This window comes from Brachyistius frenatus, unplaced genomic scaffold, assembly GCF_029030835.1.
Source record: "Brachyistius frenatus isolate BFR_SWC_R1_liver_20210118 unplaced genomic scaffold, ASM2903083v1 Contig_128, whole genome shotgun sequence".
NCBI lineage: Eukaryota > Metazoa > Chordata > Actinopteri > Embiotocidae > Brachyistius > Brachyistius frenatus.
In genome coordinates this window covers 800,837-820,632 of record NW_027210727.1, presented here as the reverse complement: position 1 = coordinate 820,632, position 19,796 = coordinate 800,837, and the positions used below count along the sequence as shown (strand labels likewise).

At 43.4% G+C, this 19,796-nt stretch overlaps 2 protein-coding genes across 2 annotated transcripts; one reads left to right on the top strand and one right to left on the bottom strand.

The window, feature by feature from the left end:
* The first annotated feature begins 998 nt into the window (after nucleotides 1-998).
* On the top strand, nucleotides 999-8,727 carry napbb (N-ethylmaleimide-sensitive factor attachment protein, beta b). The gene is made up of 11 exons (XM_069714246.1): nucleotides 999-1,202; nucleotides 2,694-2,773; nucleotides 3,030-3,146; nucleotides 3,949-3,995; nucleotides 4,365-4,442; nucleotides 4,550-4,605; nucleotides 5,725-5,809; nucleotides 5,900-6,004; nucleotides 6,091-6,159; nucleotides 6,270-6,320; nucleotides 7,423-8,727. The coding sequence occupies exons 1-11, from the start codon at nucleotides 1,102-1,104 to the stop codon at nucleotides 7,522-7,524; spliced, it is 891 nt and encodes a 296-aa protein (XP_069570347.1). The 5' UTR covers nucleotides 999-1,101; the 3' UTR covers nucleotides 7,525-8,727.
* A 293-nt stretch (nucleotides 8,728-9,020) lies between these two features.
* Nucleotides 9,021-15,082, bottom strand: gzf1 (GDNF-inducible zinc finger protein 1). The gene is given in 9 exon segments (XM_069714245.1): nucleotides 9,021-10,075; nucleotides 10,238-10,395; nucleotides 10,559-10,726; nucleotides 10,814-10,908; nucleotides 11,265-11,431; nucleotides 11,619-11,802; nucleotides 12,437-12,615; nucleotides 12,618-13,487; nucleotides 14,390-15,082. Coding segments are annotated over 8 exon segments (2,538 nt in total). The 5' UTR covers nucleotides 13,476-13,487; nucleotides 14,390-15,082; the 3' UTR covers nucleotides 9,021-9,346.
* Between the last annotated feature and the right edge of the window lie 4,714 nt (nucleotides 15,083-19,796).

Genomic DNA, 19,796 nt, shown 5'->3' with positions numbered 1-19,796 from the left:
CACAAACTGACCACTCAGAGCCGGTTAATGACTAATTTATTCTTATGACTGTCCAATCAAGCAAGAAATATGTGAACAAAGAGGACAATGGTTCTGTCAAATGACAATTTAAGGGGCTGAAAGTGACTTTAAGGATTGTCACTGTGTTTCTTGGCATTTAAATTTTGCATTCATTGTTGGGTAAAGACATTTTGACATTGGTATAGCTTTATACAGCAAAGTCACGGTCCCAGTCATTAGACAGACCTGTTTTTTGTTTTTCTTCCATTTGTTAACTTTGAAGAATTCCCCCTGAAATCTTTTAAAGACTTTTAAGACAATATTTAGGACAATACTGTGGTGATCTGTGTCTGATTTTACTTCCAATATAAAAGAAAATGAAAAAGTGGGTTTAATTATTATCGTAATATTATCGAGAAGTAGATCAGGTAAACAAAGGAAACTTCAGGCTTCCTGTTAAGCATTTATGTACAGTAAAAAAAAAAAAAAAAATTTTTTTTTTAAATCGCCATACAATTGATAATAAACGAAAATAACACATTTAATTATATCTGTCATTCATTACTCGAAATTGATTATAATGAAAAACAATGATTAGAGATGAACCAGTCAAAAGTACATACATGGTATTTGTGAGTAATGCATGCTCGGTCTAATGTCGCATGTGGAGCCAGGCGCTCCCTGCTGTGCTGAAGACCAACGTACATTCACTGTGTCGCTTCTTCGGGATTCAGAAAATAATTGTATTTTATCAGACGAGTAAGTTAAAAACACACGCGACGTAATTATGTGCAGAATAAAGGACAGCAAACAAGCCTCGCGTTAATTATAATTTTGTGACACGCCACCAGATATTGCGTAACACGGGCAACAAAATTAGCTGTCGTGTTTTCCTGGAAGTTGTAGTTTAATTCGCCCCGACGACAACCGCGTCTCGTGGCGTAAAGAACTCAATCTCCCAGGATGCCACGGGGCTCGCCTAAGCCACTAGCTGGTGCACACACCTACGCCAAATAAACCCATCGACTGTAATCCTCACTGTACGTAGCCGTGGGTATCTCCCGCCTCACTACAAAGTTTCTTGCAAACACAGCAACAGAAATGGACAACAGCGGGAAAGAGAAGGAGGCCGTTCAGCTCATGGCCGACGCCGACAAAAAATGCAAGTCGTCCGGCTCCTTTTTGGGAGGGATGTTTGGAGGGTAAGACAGCACTGCACCAAAGAACAACAGCTAGCAGCCGCGAAGTGTCTGCAGCGAAGTTGGCACGTAGCCCGCTTTCTGGATCACACTTGCATTGACTTAGCTGCCGACATGAGAACCAGCGAAAGGTTTTTTTTTTTTTTTTTTTTTATCAGTTCAAATAAAGGTGACACCACGAGGAGGTGACGTACGGTGTAATAATTCCTGCAAGTCGGCCGGCCGAGTTAGCTGTCTCCGTGACTGTAAACAAGCTGGAGATCACGACTCTCCGGATTTAGCCTTAAAGCTGCGCAGTAAACGAACTTAGATGCTTAAAAAATTTTTTTAAAAAAAAAACTCGTCCAACTCGCCAACTAATTGTGTTCATCCCTCAAATATATGATGCAAAAAAAAAAATGGACTCGGTCGAGGAAGCGTTCACATCTTTTTACGTGTCACGTGTGTCGCATATTTTATCTTCAAATGAACTAAAGCAGCCGAATTAGATTTCTGATATCGTGTAGTGGAAAGTATAAAGGAGCATCAAAAGGAAATTAAACTACGAGTACTTTAAAATTGTACTTAAGTACAGCACATGAGCACTCGGTTATTGTCCACCATTGGGTAAACCTGCATTTTGGCAGATGTTGTAATCAGATTCCTGCTGTGATCACGTGGTATTAAAGTACAAGCAACGCGTACGGGAGAGTGATGACAATGGCCAGAATGCAATGCAATAGAAATGACTTAAACCGAGTCAAAACATCCAACTGGGAGGCACCAAATATGAATGCTTTGGGGTGAATTACTGATCATTTTCAATTATGAATTATTATTTTTGCAACAATACTTAGAAAAAGAAGTGTAGTTCTTGTTTCCCAAAGGTTGCGGACACTCCGGTTTCCATCCAACCCTTTACAGTTCCCCGTGACCCCAGGGGACGTCATTACTGTGGTGTTACTTAAATCTCAGGAATACATGCTGTCTTATTTTGGTATTTTTCACTATATAATAGAGACTTGAAGAAAAATGTTCTTTGCTGAGGCCCAAAATAGCAAAAGCCAGCAGTTATTGTCCTGTGTGACTCAGTGTTTTTTTTTTTTTTCCTAACGCTCTGCCCGAGGTGTCCCCCAGATGTCACGACTGTGCAGTTGTCATCCGTTGGCAGGCTTTATACTGGTAGTTCTGTGGCTGGCCAAGCAGTGATGTAATCCTCTGACATGACTGGATGGCTGGAGTGTTACAGCTACAGGGAGCTCCCGGGGGTCCACTTCTAGTGGGAAAGGGATGGAGATAATATATAGTGCCTGTGTAGGGGGGGGGGGGGGTTATAAAAGCCAGTCTAACAGCTCAGTGAGAAATGTAACAGCTTGGTACAAGAAACAATTTATTAGACATAACCGTAACATGCAAGCCAGACTGATTAGTTTATCACATTGATGTGCAATGGGGGGAGAAAAAAAATGCACTGAATTCAAAACTATTTCCTGTTTTTCCCCTGTATTTTTCTAGCGGACCCCACAAAGTGGAAGAGGCATGTGAGATGTACTGCAGAGCAGCCAACATGTTCAAGATGGCCAAGAACTGGAGCGGTGCGACAGGCTGTTTATTACTGAACATTTCCAACACACTTGAGAAGCTCTAGGATTATGTGCTGTTTTTTAAAAAAACTTTTTTTTTTTTATGGCACTGTACCTGCAAAGCGCACCGCTTGTAAAGGTGCCACGAGTAAAACAAGAAAGAAGGTGGAATTGTGTGCATAAATTGAAGCTAAATCCAAAGTTTACAGTACGTGTGTTTGACAGTTCTCTGCTCTTTTTTTTTTTTTGCCTTCCCCTTGTGTTTCAGCTGCTGGAAATGCTTTTTGCAAGGCTGCACGTCTCCACATGCAGCTGCAGAACAAACATGACTGCGCCACCAGTTTCATCGATGCAGGAAATGCATACAAGAAGGCTGACCCCAATGGTGAGACGACGTGACCTCGCCTCAAATCACCTTAATGCGCCAGTTTTCCCCTCATCTTCATAAAATCCAAACTTTAACCTGACCGTTTAAACGAATAAAGGATTGACTGTACAGTACTGAGGTCTCTCCTTCTAAATGTACATTAGCAATGTATAATTTAAGAAACTGACATCATTCGATATTTTCACGAGTACTGTTGGCGAGCGAGAGAAATGAGGCCACACAAACGCGACATTTCCGCTGTCGGGAAGTCTCCTCAGAAGAGTTTTCATATATTGGGTATTTCCCCGGATTACCTGAACACGTCGTATCCCCACGCTGAATTCTCACAAGTCTGTTCACGTCAAATCAAAGCAGTTAAAGACTCAGCCTCTGGCTATCAAGACTGTTGTTGCTTTGATGTTGATATTTCAAGCAATTGATCCGTAATATTGTGTAAGATCTGCCGTTGGATTGCGCGGTATTTACTGGTGGTTGATTTGCGGGCCTCATTTAGTATTCTCCTAAGCACGTGCGTGGTTCTGAGGGAGGGGAGCTGGCTGAGGGTATTCGTGCTGTAGAAAGAAGAAGATTCTCTCGCTTGTGTTTTAGTTTTTTTTTATAGTTTCCCGTTTTAAATGTAACACCTGGCAGGACAGAGCATTAAAAAAACAAAACACATCTCACTTGTAGGAAACGTGTTATTTGATTGTATTTATTCACCCCATTTCACCCCGCTGAGATTCGCATTCCTAGCAGGCTGATGTCAAAGCTAACATGATGTCTAACTGTTCCCTCTTCTTCCCCTTAATGCTGCCAAAAGAGGCAATCAAGTGTTTAAATGCAGCCATCGATATATACACAGACATGGTAAGATGTTCATAGCGACTGTTCACAATGAATCACAACAGCAAATCTGCCTGTATCATTTTTATTTACTCGTAGACCTGGACAACCAAACAGTTTCATACACATCAGTTGTCTCCGCCTTCACCTCCACAACCAGATTTTGTATTTTCGGGGCTCATGTCAACACATTCCTGTCGCACATGTCAATACTTTGATCACATTGTCTTCTTGTTGGATTCATTTTAAATGCTTAAAGCTTGTAGATGTGAAACCACGGGCCGCCGCGCGACCTCGCCGCTCCGCACTGACAATCTAAAACTTTGACTGCCTTGAGAGGCGTCTGCGGATAGATCCAATCTGTAACGATCTCTCCTCTCTTGCCCCCTCCAGGGAAGATTCACCATCGCAGCCAAACACCACATCAATATCGCAGAGATCTATGAGTCTGAGCTGGTGGATATCGAGAAGGTAAGACGACCGGAGGTTATGCTGTCGGATACAACCACAGTTGAAAGGCATATTTGTTTTGAGGAACGGGAAGGATTACAGTGTTTGTTGTTGTGTCTTTTGTAAAGGCTATTGCACACTATGAGCAAGCAGCAGACTACTACAAAGGAGAAGAATCAAACAGGTAATGCTCCTCCAAAATTGGCAGGGTTTTCCCTGGTTTCTGGAAGGCGTAGGTGCTGTTGTATTGGGGCGGGATGGTGGGCAGTTATATGACTAAAACATGTGTTTCAATGTAATTTTGGACTATTATCATTATAATATTTATTTAAAAATGCACGGCAATTTGACACAAAAATAATAGCCACCTGACATTGGTAAAACAAAGGTCAGAGTGGTCTTCACATATATAGCACTTTACAATTTGCTTCCTAGTCACTTGAACCACAAAGGTTGCTATTGAGGCTCAGGTGCTGTGAATAAAACCCTTGGGTGCTGCACCTGTGTTTTAATATATTGGGGAAAACCCCGATCAGTTACAGCTGTTCACATGTGAGAAATCAAAGCACAAAGTAATTTATGTTTGCAAAGTTAAGTCTGGACACCTTGAACGGTGAGCTGAGGGAATTCTGTAGATTTTGTACCGAGCATTGATCACTTATGTCACCATTTGATCAAGTATCTTATCACTTGAAATAGTCCATTGGTGATGTAAAGTCATCTTTTGCAGAGTTTGATGGCGTAGCACACCGATGTTTCTAAACCTGATGAAAACGAGAACACTCATTAAATCTAAAATCAAATTCAGATCCAACGTTTATATACAATTTCCAGTCTGTTGTTGTTTGACCGGTAACTTCTAATCCCACCTACATACAGTATGACTACAATTTGTACTGCTATTAACGTTAACGAACAGGGGGGGGGGGGGGGCAACATGCACAAACACAGGGCTCCGGCTTAGCTCTGCACTCGTTATCATTCATAATTACACCTGTGCTTAAATCTCATTCAGTGACAATGGACCTGAAGTATAGGACATTTCTGATATAATGAACAAGACCATGTTTACCAGGTTTTTGTGTTCCAGTGGGAGAGACGAGTTTGCTGCATTTTGTCAGTAGCACAAAACTCATGAACACATACTTCTTCTTTTTTTTTTTTTCTTTCAAACACATTTCTCTGCCCTCCCTGCTAATGAAAAGGAAAATGGCCCTACGTGCTCAGTACACATACACGGGTGTTCTCGTTTGCGTTGTGTTTAACTTTGGTGCGCCCTCTTCTTTGACACACTTCTCTTTAGTTCTGCCAACCGGTGTCTGTTGAAGGTGGGAGGTTACTGCGCTCAGCTGGAGCAGTACCAGAGGTCTATCGAGATCTACGAGCAGGTGACCGCCCGGCGCTCTCCTCGTATTCGTGCGTCAAGGTTGTACTTCATCAAGCAACGCTGACGTTCAACATGATTTGAATTCGTCTAGGTTGGAGCCAACACGATGGACAACCCGTTGTTGAAGTACAGCGCGAAGGAGTATTTTTTCAAAGCCTCCCTCTGTCATTTCATCGTCGACGAGCTCAACGCTAAGGTGAGTTTCTACCCCCTGCGGTTCACTGTCAGGATTTGGGGACGGGGAGGCGCTGGTAGAAATCTTAACACGCCGTGTCTCCACAGATTGCTGTTGAAAAATACGAGGAGATGTTCCCGGCTTTTTCAGACTCCAGAGAATGCAAGTTGTTGAAGGTAAGCTCAATGCAAAGAACTGAGGAATCTCAGGATTTACTTTTTCCCCCCTGTTAATCTAATCGCTTCCTGTGAGTAACCTACATTTTTTTTTTTTTTTGTTTAAACAGAAACTTCTTGAGGCTCACGAGGAACAGAACAGCGAGTCGTTCACAGAGGCAGTAAGTCTTGTATGCACTCTGAAAGTTGTAGAGTTTTAAAATATGCCTTCTGGTGACTGCAGGAGTCTGCTGCTGCTGCTGCAGCTCGGTAGTTTTCTTGGATCCCGTGTGTGTTGAAGAAAGTTGAAGGCTGGATGTCTGGTAACCGTGGAGTCTCCCAGGACTGTGTTTATATGTGAAACCGGTGCACACTGATGTAGTGGGGCACCGCAACCACGTGCAGATTTTTCAAAGTTAACTCGAATTCAGAGAGAGGAGACTCATCTGCTACATACAATACATCACAATTATTGTAAGTATTTAAAAATAAGATGTTTATCAAATCTGTGAGGTGCAACAATTCATCATTAGTCACATCAAATGAAGCCAGTCTGGGTGTGCAGACATTTGCCTATGATGAAGATATTTTCTGAACACAGCATTATTTGAAGCATCATGCAGTTCAGAGTTTCAGTTCAGAGTGAAGTCACTCGTGCTGAGTAGAGATGGGCTCCTAAAGCCCAAATTAAACTAGTAAACATGAACATATTGAACAGGGTTTTCTTGACTATAGTCACAGCATAGACAACTGAAGCTTTGAGCAATAATCTGGTAGAGCCAGGACCGTGCTAAATTATTAAAAGAGTGTAGTATCGATCAGCTTTGATGTTTTCAGTTCTGCTCTCGAGACTGGAGATCTTAAGAAAATAGTTTTTGTATTTACCACGGCTCCATAAAATGATCCTGCACTTTGTATGTCATGAACTCCATTTCTGATTGAGACATTGGTCTACGATGCATGTTCGATATTGCCACAACAGTGCGAGCAACGTAAAAAGTCCTCCTGTAGCTGAACTCTACACTGTATTCTGTAACTTTATTTTGTCAAATTTCCAGTGACGTTGAACAAATCAACCAGCGTGAGCAGAACCGTCTTCAGTGTAATCCTAATTTGAGGGATGGAGCTCAATGTGTGTGTGTGTGTGTGTGTGTGTGTGTGTGTGTGTGTGTGTGTGTGTGTGTGTGTGTGTGTGTGTGTGTGTGTGTGTGTGTGTGTGTGTGTGTGTGTGTGTGTGTGTGTGTGTGTGTGTGTGTGTGTGTGTGTCATATCCGCTGGCTGCAGATAAAGGAGTTTGACTCGATCTCACGTCTGGACCAGTGGCACACAACCCTCCTGCTGCGCATCAAAAAGACCATCCAGGGTGATGAAGGGGATCTGAAATGAGAGGGAGCTCGCGGGTCGAAACGCAGCACAGAGGGACAAATCCATCACGCATGCTCTCACACGCGCGCGCGCACACACACACACACACACACACACACACACACACACACAACACCGATACACGCTCTCACACTCAGCTCACTGTGTACAGCATCCGGAGAGGAGTGTGTGTGTGTGTGTGTGTGTGTGTGTGATGATGATTTTGAATATTTCCACTGCTCACTGCTACACCGTCAGAGTACTATCTTTGCTTTCCTTCCGAGCGCATCTGAATCCAGTCAGAATGTAAATCCTTGCGCCCTCACCTCTTGCCTAGAGGCTTGCTGCAAACCTTTTTCTGCTGAGATCTGTCCTGGTGGACTTCAGAGCCGTATATTGTTTTGAAACAGATGTTAGTATTGACGAGAAGCACTGCATGTTTTGTACAATTATTGTTTCCTAGTCATATGCAGCTTGTTTTTTTTTTTTTTTTTTTTTTTTTAATCTAGTTTATTATATATTTAAACAGGTTATTTAACTGTCATGTATAAAAAAACAACTTTCCCTGGTATGTATGGAATGTACCATAATCTCGATTCACATTTGTTGGAATAGAGGAGAAGGATCAAATGAATGATCGGAAACCTGATGTATTTATTTCAGCCACAAAAAGCGAGTATTATTTTATCGCCACGGGGATATTTCTTGGAAAAGGGCAATGATGTGCACCAAGTGTAGACTGTTAAACGTTTATAACTGAACATAACCACTTCATGATTTTATTACTTTGAAGTTTATTATGACTTTAGGATGTGTCGGTGTAATGATACTTTGAATGTTTGAATCTGTGAGCTCCGATTTATAGTTTGCCTGTAAAAAAAAACCAATCTTGTAAATGAAGAGCCCCGACACAGAACTCCTTCCTCCTTCTTCCCAGGGCGGCAATCCGGGAGTAAAGCGCATCATTGTTCACCCATCTCGTGTTGTGAATTCATCATCGAGGGTTTACTACTGCAGTAGACCTTCCAAATGGCCAGTCGCTAGAGCATGCCATTGTGTGTAGTTCAGTGTTGTGTACATTCACTAGTGTTAGCCAAACCAAAGTTTTTACTGAAGGGTCAGAGGTCCTGTGTACTCGGCTCCTTCCAGGTGGAATAACAGTGGGCCGTGGATACGATCTGTATGCTTGTGCAAACGGACATTAATAAAAGGTATTAAATCCCACGCTGCAGTGCCCTCGACTTCATCTTATCATACAGCAGCGTTGTATTAAGCTATGAATCATCCTCTGTGTCTGTGATCATCATAACCAATCAATAAAATAGGCATTACTGTTACTCGAATTGAAATACATTTGAATATATTAGAGATAGTAGGAGTTGGATTTGTAAGGCAACACTAAATATGTGATCTTTGAAATGCTATCGAATCAAATTCACATCAATGTGATTCTGATTTAGAGCTGCAGGTGCAAAGGACTCGTGATGTTGATATTAATGACAGTGCATTAAAACGTGTTTGGGATCAAATGTAATAAGTTAATAGTCTTTCATTTTATTTGTATTGAATAAGATTTTTTCCAAATTGCAGATAATATAGTACAAGATATTCACAATATAATTTTTTGTTATTATACCTTATATATAAACTACAGCTTAGTTATAGTGCTGATTCTTAATGAATACTGGAAAATTTCAAACGACTGACAAAAACTGAAATCGCATCCAATTCTGTTTACCATTAATGAAACATTGAAATTCTGATCATAATAATCATAAAACATAATTTTATATATATACACGTAAAGTATTATGCATTCACACGTGTCCTCCACACGGCATCTTCATGAGGCCTTTTCAGGTTCCGCGAAGGAGTCGTCTGCTGTCCTTTCCTGTTCATCACATTGTTCTTTTCCACAAAGCGTGTCAGACACGATCACAGTCTGAATATCAAGCTGCGAACAGTCCGTCTCAGAAGTGGCCTTAGTCTCTAAAACTGGAGCCAGAATAGTCTGCGAAACGGCGGCTTCCAGCACAGAGGACGTAGAAACCGTTTGGATCTCTGAGACTGACGCCAGCAAGCCATCAGAAACGGGAACAGCGAGAGCGGATACAGACAGAGAGGTGGAGGGCCCGTCCGAGGACAAGGGGACGGGGTGCGCCAGGGACACCGGTATGGTGAAGGGGACGGGGATGGCCGAACCGTCTAAGGAGATGATGCTGGCCCCTGTGCCGTCAGTGGTTACGATGGGCTGGATCTGCGTCCCCGGTGGAACCTCGGTGTGGATGACGGTGATCCCGCCCAGCGCGCCGTGGCTGACCAGGGCGATGGCTCCGTGGCTGGTCCAATCAGAGGGCAGAGTGACGGGCTCGGCCTGAAACACAGCGGCGTCGCTGTGGGTTTTACCGGCGGCATCGGGTGCAGCGCTGCCACTTTTCTTCGCCGTGCTCTTTTTCTCCCCTGCTCCCGCTTTTTCCGTCTTTCCCTTCGTGGGGGATTTGGGTTTCTTTTCCTCCACGTTTCCCTCCAGCACCACCAGGTACGTCTTCCAGGGAGCGTCCGAGTCATGAATCTGAAGGTGAAACGAGCTCGAGTTATTTTCACTGCAGTCTGAGGCTTTGCGCAAAAGCCCCCCCCCCCCTTTTTTTTTTTTCTACCTCAGCTTCTGCAAGTTTAACCACCACTGTGGGGGATTAGGCGGATACGACCGTACAGGGAGAGAAGCACTGCTCACCATAGTGTGCCTGCGCAGGGTGGACTTGTCTGTGAAGGTGCGCTTGCAGAGGCCACACATGTAGGGCTTCTCTCCGGTGTGAATGCGCTGATGTCTTTGGAGCGCGTTGAGCTGGGTGAACTGTTTGTCACAGTCTTTGCAGCTGTACGGACGCTCACCTGGCGACCACCAGCACGGGGCACAAACACGCACAACAAGAACGGGAAAAAAAGTCCAAATCAATACCAGAGCGCGAGAAGACGAGGTCAGTCGGAAAAAAGAAAAAAAAAAAAGGAAAAAAAAAAATAAAGAAACGAGCAAAAGCAAACGCTAAAATATTACCGGTATGTATTTTTAAATGCTGGTTGAGGGAGTTCCTCTGAGCGAAGCCTCGACCGCACTGCTCACACTTGTACGGCTTCGACCCGGTGTGGATGTTGGAGTGGTGGCGCAGGTATTCTTTCGATGCGAAGCTTTTCCCGCACGCCTCACACATGAAGGGCTTCTCTCCTGACGACACAAAAAGAAATCTCTCGTCAAACTTAAGATGACGATGCTGAAGTCTAAATAGCTGTTCATGTGAACGGATTGTTTTACCCGTGTGCGATCTCTTGTGATAGGCCAGCATGTGTTTCTGAGTGAACCGGGCGTCACACTCGTCGCACGCAAATGGCTTCTCTCCCGTGTGAGTCCTGTGAACACGCACATATACTTTATTCATACACATATACGTGTTATTTTTTTTTTTTTTATGTCCACAACTGGGTTTTCTTTTATCTTCCGTCACAGATTGTTTCCAGCTTTTTCCACGAAGTGCTCTTCGTGTTCATAATTAAAGACTGAACAGACATAAATCTTTGACCGAAGCACCTCTTTGATGGTCCTCCGTATACATGCATTTGTGACGAAGCAGCAGGATGATAAGATTGAGGTCAAAGAAGGGTGAAAATAACGTTCTTCCCGCTGCCCTGAGAGCACAAACCTGCCGTCACACGCTTGCTTTCGAGTGCACACCGCGCCGCCCGTCGTCAGCACAGAGCTCAAGTACCTGCGATGCATCTTGAGGGCCGAGTTCTGGGTAAATCTGGCCCCGCAGTCGGTGCACTCGAAGGGCTTCATGCCCGTGTGGATCCTCTCGTGCAACAACAGGGCCGTTTTAGAGCTGAGCGACTTTCCACAGTCGGGACAGACATGTCGCAGGTTTCGTTCATGGACCTGAGAAGCAGCACGGACGTAGGTCAGAAATCAAATCAGGAAACCCCCCCCCCCCCTCCAAGAAAAACAAGACAAATGTGACAGAAAGAGAATGAATGCATATTTTAGTATCATTCCTAACACGTTTTAATGTGGAAATATGACCTTTTTCGAAACAGGAAGTGCGGCGAATTCCACTAAACCTAACCTGTCTTTGATGGCGGACCACATCCTTCTTTCGCTTAAAGGTCTTTGTGCAGGAGTCGCAGGAAAAAAGCCTCTCGTTACTGTGCACGTGCTTTTCGTGGATCTTCAGGTTGCTGCGGTTAGCGAAGGTCTGCGAGCAGGTGTCGCAGCGATAGATGACCTCCGCTTTCACTCCGTGGTACGTGCTGTCCAAGAGAGAGCGGCAACAGGTTACAGCAATGCCGGGAGACAAATGCTCTTTTAAAAAAAAAAATAAAAAAAATAAATTAAAAAAAAAAAAAAAAAGGTACCGTGAATAATAAATGCACACTACGAGCTTTATGTACATTTTGGATACTGTTAAGAGGCAGGGGGTATTCCTGCCTGCTGCATAAATAAATGCACAAACAAGTGCACAAGTACCATTGGTGTCAACAAAGGTTCTCAAAGTCCCTGAAAATAAATAAATAAATAAAGCACATAAATCCACAGGAAGCTTAATTCAGGAGATCTTGGGTAGGACCGGAGGGCCACCAGATCACAGGTACCGAAACTTTTCACACCATGTACCACCACAATTTCTCCAGTTCTACTTCCCACCGCGGATACCAAGCCTTTTTGTCACCGCTTTAACCGTACAACAGCTTCAGAAAGGCCAAATAACAACACGAGACATCTGCTTTCAAAATCAGAGCTCAGTGCTGAAACTTCTCACGCAGCCACCATGATATTAGTCCGGTCATATAGTGCTTGATTGGCTAACCAAGTGGAGTTTCAGGGTGTACATTTTAAGCAACTACGGCGTTTAATCAATAAAACCAGGAGCTGTGTAAATGTTACCTGATGTGCTTCAGGTAGCTTCTCTCATAGTGGAAAGTCCGCTGGCACTTGTTGCACTGGAACTGGGCCTTGGATGGTCTTTTTAACGTCTCCGTGGAGTGTCCTTCCTCTTCTTCTTCCTCCTCCTCTCCTCCTTCTTCCTCCTCCTCCTCTTCTTCTTCCTCCTCCTCCTCTCCTCTCCGTCTGGTAAAAACAAATCATCCTCAAGGTCCCTACTCTGCTCATCATCCTCACACTCAACATCGGAGACAGACTTTCCCAGTGAAGACTCCTTTCCTTTGTCCTCCTGATTCTTCGGCTGAGCCTCGGCTTCAGTCCCATCCTCGTTCTTCTCTGCGTCTTCACTGGTAACTGGGTTCCCATTGTTACTGGCCTCTTTTTTACTGTACCAACGCCTCTGACACACTTTATTGCCAACCAACTTATGTTTTAGCTTTTGTCCTTTTGTTTTTTTATCCTTCACAGTCTTCATCTTAAGTCTTTTTGTAATGACTTCTTCGTTCTCAGAATTCTTTGGGGAAAGCTTCCGCTTACTAGATAAGCTCTTGGGTTGCTTCTTCTCTATTGGCAGGTCTTCTTTTTTAGCACCGTTTAGGTCATCTACTGACTTGCCTTTCGGCGTACATGTTTTCTTTCTAGATTTCTGCAGAATTCCCGCACTCATGGCCTGACCACAAACCTCTGACAGACCCTCGCAGTCCAAAAACTGAGCCACTTCTTGAACATCGCCAATCTTCTCTCTGGCAACTTCCACTTTACCCGTGTACACAAACTCCAAAAACGTTGAGAAATCACTGGAGTGCACGTTTGAGAGTAATAACTTATCCTGGACCGCATCCTGAGACAGAAGAATCTTCTTGAAGTAGCCACTGGATGCAGCGAGCATCGCCTGGTGGGCCTGAAACTCGTGCACATCTCCCCGACAGTCCACCTGTACTGTAACATCGGTCAGCTGTTGCTGCAGCCTCAGTTGATGCAGAGAAGCCAGAATTTTGACATGATGCGAGTTTGAGGTGAGCTGGACCACTTTGACCCCCATGATTTATTAACGCTGCGGAGAAAAACGGACACGAGTGAATTTGGTGCGCTGTAATGCTTTTGACTTGTTGGCTGTCCTTGTGAACATTGAATTGTAATTTATTTTTTTTTTATTCTAAGTGTAAATCTCCAGGCAACACTTAAAAAAATAAATAAATAAATAAAAATCACAAAACAACACAGTAAAGAAACAAAATAACAAAACAAAACAAAAAACAAAAAACACGTTAAAAACGTCAATGTTTGAACAAAAGTAGTAACCCGGGCTTACTTCAGGGTCACATGAGCCAGCCCCTAACTATAAGCTTTATCAAAAAGGAAAATTCGAGGTCTAATCTTGACACTAGAGAGGGCGCCTGCTCTCCAAACCCAAACTGGGAGCTGGCTCCACAGGAGAGGTGTCCGAAAGCTGAAGGCTCTGCCTCCCATTCCACTTTTGGAAACTGCAGGAACGAGCGGGACAGCAAGCCGCTGAGCGAAAAGCGCTCCGTTGGGACGATTTGGTTCAATAAGTTCTTTGAGAGGAGATGGGGCTTGGTTCATGACGAGCTTTGTAAACGCAGCAGGAGAATTTTACATTATATTGCCGATTTACAGGAAGCCAATGAAGAGAAGCTAAAATAGGAGAAATACGATCTCTCGTTAAATGCTGTCAGTACTCTCGCTGCAGCATTTTTTTGTTGTTGTTGTTATTGTTGTTGTTATTTTGGATCGAACTGCAGGATATTTAAATGATGAATTTGGACATCCCAAACAACAAGGAATCACAATAACGTAGCCTGGAAGTAACACGCGCATGAATGAGCTTTTCTGCATGACAGTCTCAAGAGCTGAAACCACAAAGCAACAATAAGACTGTATGTATGACTGTGACCGTATGACGTCATCTTCAGAGCAATGGACGCTACTTTGTACCAGATAAGATCCCGCAGGTGTTACATCAAAGCCTTTCACCCATCACGGTGAGTTAATCTTGTGTTTATAAGGAATGAGACGGTCACAGCAACAACAAAAAAAAATATATATACGGTTACAGGTTATAAGACTAGTATTAAACGCTTTAAAAGTTTTAAAAAAAACAACAACAACAACTCCTTGGCCCGGTATCTGATCTGCCAGGACGCGACTTAAAAATCGGAATATTTCTGCGGTTTTAAGTCTCGATACCATTCACTGCTGCACTCGGGAGTAAAAAGCTAACATTAGCATCGCAGATATAACAGCGATAAACAAACTGGACCGGCTTTTGATTCAACCGTCGACACGAAACCACCGCGTCCGCATGCGGCGACGCGATTTCCATTTCCACGGGCGGGGACCGTGTCGCAGCCACGGCTTCAAACTTGCACAACGAGCAAAATGTTCTTACCGTAAGCTCGGTAAAATGGCAGCCCTTCACAAATGCTCCCCCTCCCACCCCCTTTTTTTTTTTTTTTTTTACGGCGGAGGGTATACTTCCTGTCGGGAGTCGCTCACGACAAAAAAAAAAAAAAAAAAACCGGCACTTTTGCCTCTTTCGTTTACTGACATCCGGTGTGCCGAGGAGGCCGACCCGGGATCGGTCCTTCGTTCACGGCGCTGTTTAAAAACGCAAACCGCTGAGTACGGCAAGCTCCCTTGCAGCTCGGAGCATTTGTTTACATGCTCGGGAGTATTACTGCTGAACTAATCCGGCCAAGCTACCGGTCTGTTATGTAAAACGATTTATACTTCTTTTTTTTTGTCTTTTCAAAATCACTGTCCGTTTAACTGGACTCGGCAATACAATAATAGCATTAGTTAACAACGCTGTTGCTGCAGTTCGCTTTTCGTACCAAGTCGACCCTGCTTCATTTCTCGGCAAAGCGAAGTGCAAACACTTGTAATCTCAGTAAAAAAAAAAAAAAGGGTGTCGAGGCGTAATGTGTCGAGGGAATCTGCAGCATCTTCTGATGAATTTGAAATCGTCATTCTGTGAAGTAATGATGTTACCGTAACTCTTAGCGCCAGTCAGCAGGAGTGTGTTTGTTGATGCGGTACCGCCTCACCACCGCACGGGGGCAGTATCGCACAGAAAGACAATAAACTGCCGTAATCCCACTGTGTTGGATTTAAAAGCAGTTTCGCCTTCAATTTTAGAAGCCATATTTGCCTTTTCCTCAAAATTTTGTAATTTGTAGCCACTAGTTTCATCTGGCAGCCCGTCTGTTTAGATATTAGTCTGTTGTATGGGAATACCAAACATGCTGAAGGACTTCATTCGTTTACATTCAGACCAACATATATATCATCTGCGAGGCTGCAAAAAGATGTCATTCCAAAGGTGTATGGAAAGCTACTTGAGCATTCACTGGGGTACTGTTCTGCAGCTGCCAAGGTTTTCTTTTTTCTTTTTTTTCTTCTTCCAGAGGAAATCCATATACCTTACATTTGTCTTAATGAATTCTGCAAGCTAGCAATCTGCTCTGTTCCGGTGACTCATGCTGCTCTCTGGACCAACGCTGTGCAGACTCCAGCTCTGACCTGGAACACTGTGTTCACCTGGCTTTTATTACTCTCCCCTTCATGTGCCATACAAAAGATAATCTATACATTAAAACAGGTCCTTGCTGATTCATCTGACAACTGCCGATGCAATGACCTGTAACTGTATTTATCATGGGAATTAATAGTATTTGCATTGACGTGAATAAAGTGTAAAGTATTATCACAGAAATAATAGAGTTTAATGGAAGACTGAATTATTTTGTGTAAATTAACGGGAAACCATTTTACGCTTTAGGTTGGCAAGAGTGTTTTTTGTTTGATTCTTGTCCAAAGGAAGGTTTCAATCTGCCCAGTATACAAATGTTTGCTGTTCATAGAAACTGCTTTACAAACATGATAAAAGAATACATATTAAGCAATCATTGTGGCTATGACTGGCTGGGTGACATTTTCATTTTGTGCAGCACAATGTAACATGTTTTTGTAGATGGAAAACATTAAATCCTGAATTCATCATGTGGTTTGTGATGTTGTCACAGGATGCTTTTTCAGAACAAAGATGGGGCAGAGAAATAGATTCGATGTTTCTACATGTCATCACCGGTTGAAGTGGAATCAAGGGGATGAACAACATATGCTGAAAGAACAAAAGGTCAAACAGTCATTTCAGAAACATGCCCTTTTAATCGACTTTCAGCAGTGATATCAGTTGACTTTTCGCATGACTCCGCAGGGCATTTTGTGTTATTCAAAGGTGCTCAGGATGTCATGTAACAAAAGTCAACATTTTAGATGTTGCCAGTACATGGCATGCTTAATAGCTGGCTGTATCACCCGGCCTTCCAGTAACAAATTCAATTCCCACAGATACATCATCAGGTTGTCAGTGACGAAAGACTAGGTGCACACGCTTGTTGAAAGATGATGGGCTCAGCAAACAAAACATTCAGCCGACTTCTGGTCGTGTTTGCTCTGCTCCGGGTAGACTCCTCCACACAACCGAAAATATCAGTGCTGACATTCCACAGCGCACAAACAACGTGACAAAATGTGCACTGTGTGAGAGGAAAAGCAAAGACCCAAAGCCAAGACCGATTTTAATTTGAGGCTACGCAGCACACACGCTGTAAGAAAACAACACACAGTAGAATTTGGTAGTTTGACAGTGTTAGTTGCGTCTGGGCTCAGTTTGTGCGCCGAATAGTACAAAAACACTTTAATTTAGATGCAGTGCGGGTAAATCAGTCAGTCAATGTCCTTGCAGGACCTCTCCACGGCTCTTTTACAGGGCTGACTCATAATCCCAGCAGATGAGCTGAACCAGTGATGGTAAACACTTGAACATTACATGGAAGTGTGGACAGTGGTGGTCCAAGAATAACCGCAGTATTCTCTTTGTGCTTGCCCATATAACCACAGAGCTGATGCCAGACCAATCACAAACCATGCCCAACTCAGTACTCTGTGGTGTCCTTCCCTTCCCCTCCAGTCAGTGAACTCGGTTAACACAAAACACATTTCATCAATTGTGTTCTAACAGGCATCAATACTTTTTTTTTTTGTCAATGGCATGTTTCTACTTCGACACTGAAGCGCACCTTATTGATTGTATGCAAGTTTGAAGAGCTTTTTTTTTTTTTTTTTTTTTTAGCAAATGAACACGATTCTCCACCTGTATTCATGTAAGAAAGAAACTGGTTAGGAGTCAAATTATGTACATGTTTGTGCAGCCCTGTCAAGGCCAGGGGTTGCTTTGCCAGGATACACAGGCCTGTCGACTGACACTTCAACTTAACACCCTTCCTTTTTTTCCCTTCTAGTTCCCTTTCTAACTGGCTGGATGCCACACCACATTCAGCTCATCCAGAATATCGCCGGAACCCTAAAAACCTCAATGTAACATTAGGACATTATAAACCACTGATTCACAAAAAAAAATATTGCAGAAAACTGTCCGTGCCATAATGTGGAAATGTACTTTTTCTTGGCTAAGAATGATGAGAAATTTGTTCAGAAGGCAGGCAAAAAACAGTCAAAACTTAATTATGCAAGGACCGCGACTCCAGGGATGGAATTGTTGGTCTGTCTGCTGCTCTACCACTTTGGTCCCAACAAAAATATCTCAACAACTGTAAAACATTTGGTCAAAACATCCATGGCGCTCAGAAGATGAATCTTAATGAATGAATTCCATATAAAATGACCAAATACCTGCAAAACTCATAATAATCCCATCACCTGATTTGTGTTTCGTGCTTTTTAGCAAATGTAAACCTTTCACTTGACAAGTATTATCATGCTGCCATTGTCGCCACTGACCATATATACAAGTTGACATAGCTTCTGGGTCGGAAAAATTAAGCTGATGCAGAACTGCATTAAGCTGCAATACCACTGAGTGCCACTAGAATTTGGCTCCAAAAAGGTTCTATAGTCTCATATTAAACTAGTCTCATAAAATTTTAAGTCAATACACTTTATCCTCTGAGTTATTTCGGTGTTGCCAGCTAAAGTCACTCTTTTTAAAAAAAAAAAAAAAAATTAGTTTTCTGAAGGTCCTTCTAAAATAATCCCATCATTAATTAGAAAATAAGGATCAAAAAGTTGTTTTGGGGGGTGGGGGCTTGTCTGTTTGATTGACAGGCCTGTGGTGCAGTCAGGTTACTGCTATCGGTGGGTGAGACTAGTATCACCTGATTCCCTGTCAGATTAAGTCTGATCTCCAGCTCGTCCAATTATGGTCACCTCTGGGTCCAAACCAGAAAACAAAACCAGCAAGATGGCGCCGGCCAAAACTCTGAACCCGAGACTTCACAAACCAATGGGTGATGTCATTGTTGGCTGCAGCTTGATATGCACACATATCATGCTAACATCAGCATTTGGCCCTCTACGTATAGCCTCAGAGCAGCTGGGATGCCTGTAAACAGTTGTAGTCGTATTCTGAAGTCATCTCTGCAGTGGACTGTAACAAACAACTTCACCTACATGAAATAAATATAGAGCAAAAAAAAATAACCCATGAATGGTATCTGTTCTCTCTCTCCCCTCTTGAAAAAGGCTCCATTTCACCAAACAGAGATGTTTTTCTTCTCGCTGCCTGCCTAGTTTGGAAAATACTTTCCTTTCATTGATGAAAAGATATATGGCATTCAGAGATGAAATTACTTTCCAAATGGCCTCTGACTCACTGTCTCTATTCCCAGTGCTCTCTCGCTCTCACCCTCCCTCCCTGCCTCCCCTCCCTCCCTTCACCCCCTCTCCACCTTCACTTGTCCTTGCAAATGTTCTGTCTATTGTAACTGTATACGGCACTTAGCACTTCAGACGGCAGACAAACCAGCTCAAAGACAACTGCCCACTCTCGTGATGCTCATAAATAGACTATTTGTCCGGGCTTACCAATCACCTTACCCACTGAGCCTGTGTGGGTGCTTGTGGACATTGTGTAGCTCGTACAGAAATAGATCTCCACTGCTGCTGTGTGAGGGTGGATTCAGGCCTCCGAGCCTGCAGTGAGAGAGACCAGTTTGCACTGTGGTGTCGTTGAAGATTAACGACAATGACTCACAAAGTCTATCCCTTTATAACGTGTTGATTCTATCATCTGCAGCACTTTAAAACAGGTGGTGTCACCTCCGCAGAGTTTCCCAGAATACTCGCCCCGACTGTGTGGGACATGACCGTCAGCACATTCCTGGAGAGCTGGATCCCCAGAAGCAACAATTCCTCCTTCCTCCCTTCCCTCCCTTCCTTCCTGCCGCCCTCGTGTCTTCTCCTTCGCTTCCGTGGATTGCATCACTCGTCTGCCTCCTGGCCTCCTCTGCTCGGACCCTTTAATCACATATGGCACACA

Coding starts and splice junctions, on each gene's coding strand:
- napbb (XM_069714246.1), top strand. CDS start 1,102: ATGGACAACAGCGGGAAAGAGAAGGAGGCCGTTCAGCTCATGGCCGAC. Junction 3,996..4,364: donor TCGATATATACACAGACATG/GTAAGATGTTCA, acceptor TGCCCCCTCCAG/GGAAGATTCACCATCGCAGC. Junction 4,443..4,549: donor AGCTGGTGGATATCGAGAAG/GTAAGACGACCG, acceptor TCTTTTGTAAAG/GCTATTGCACACTATGAGCA.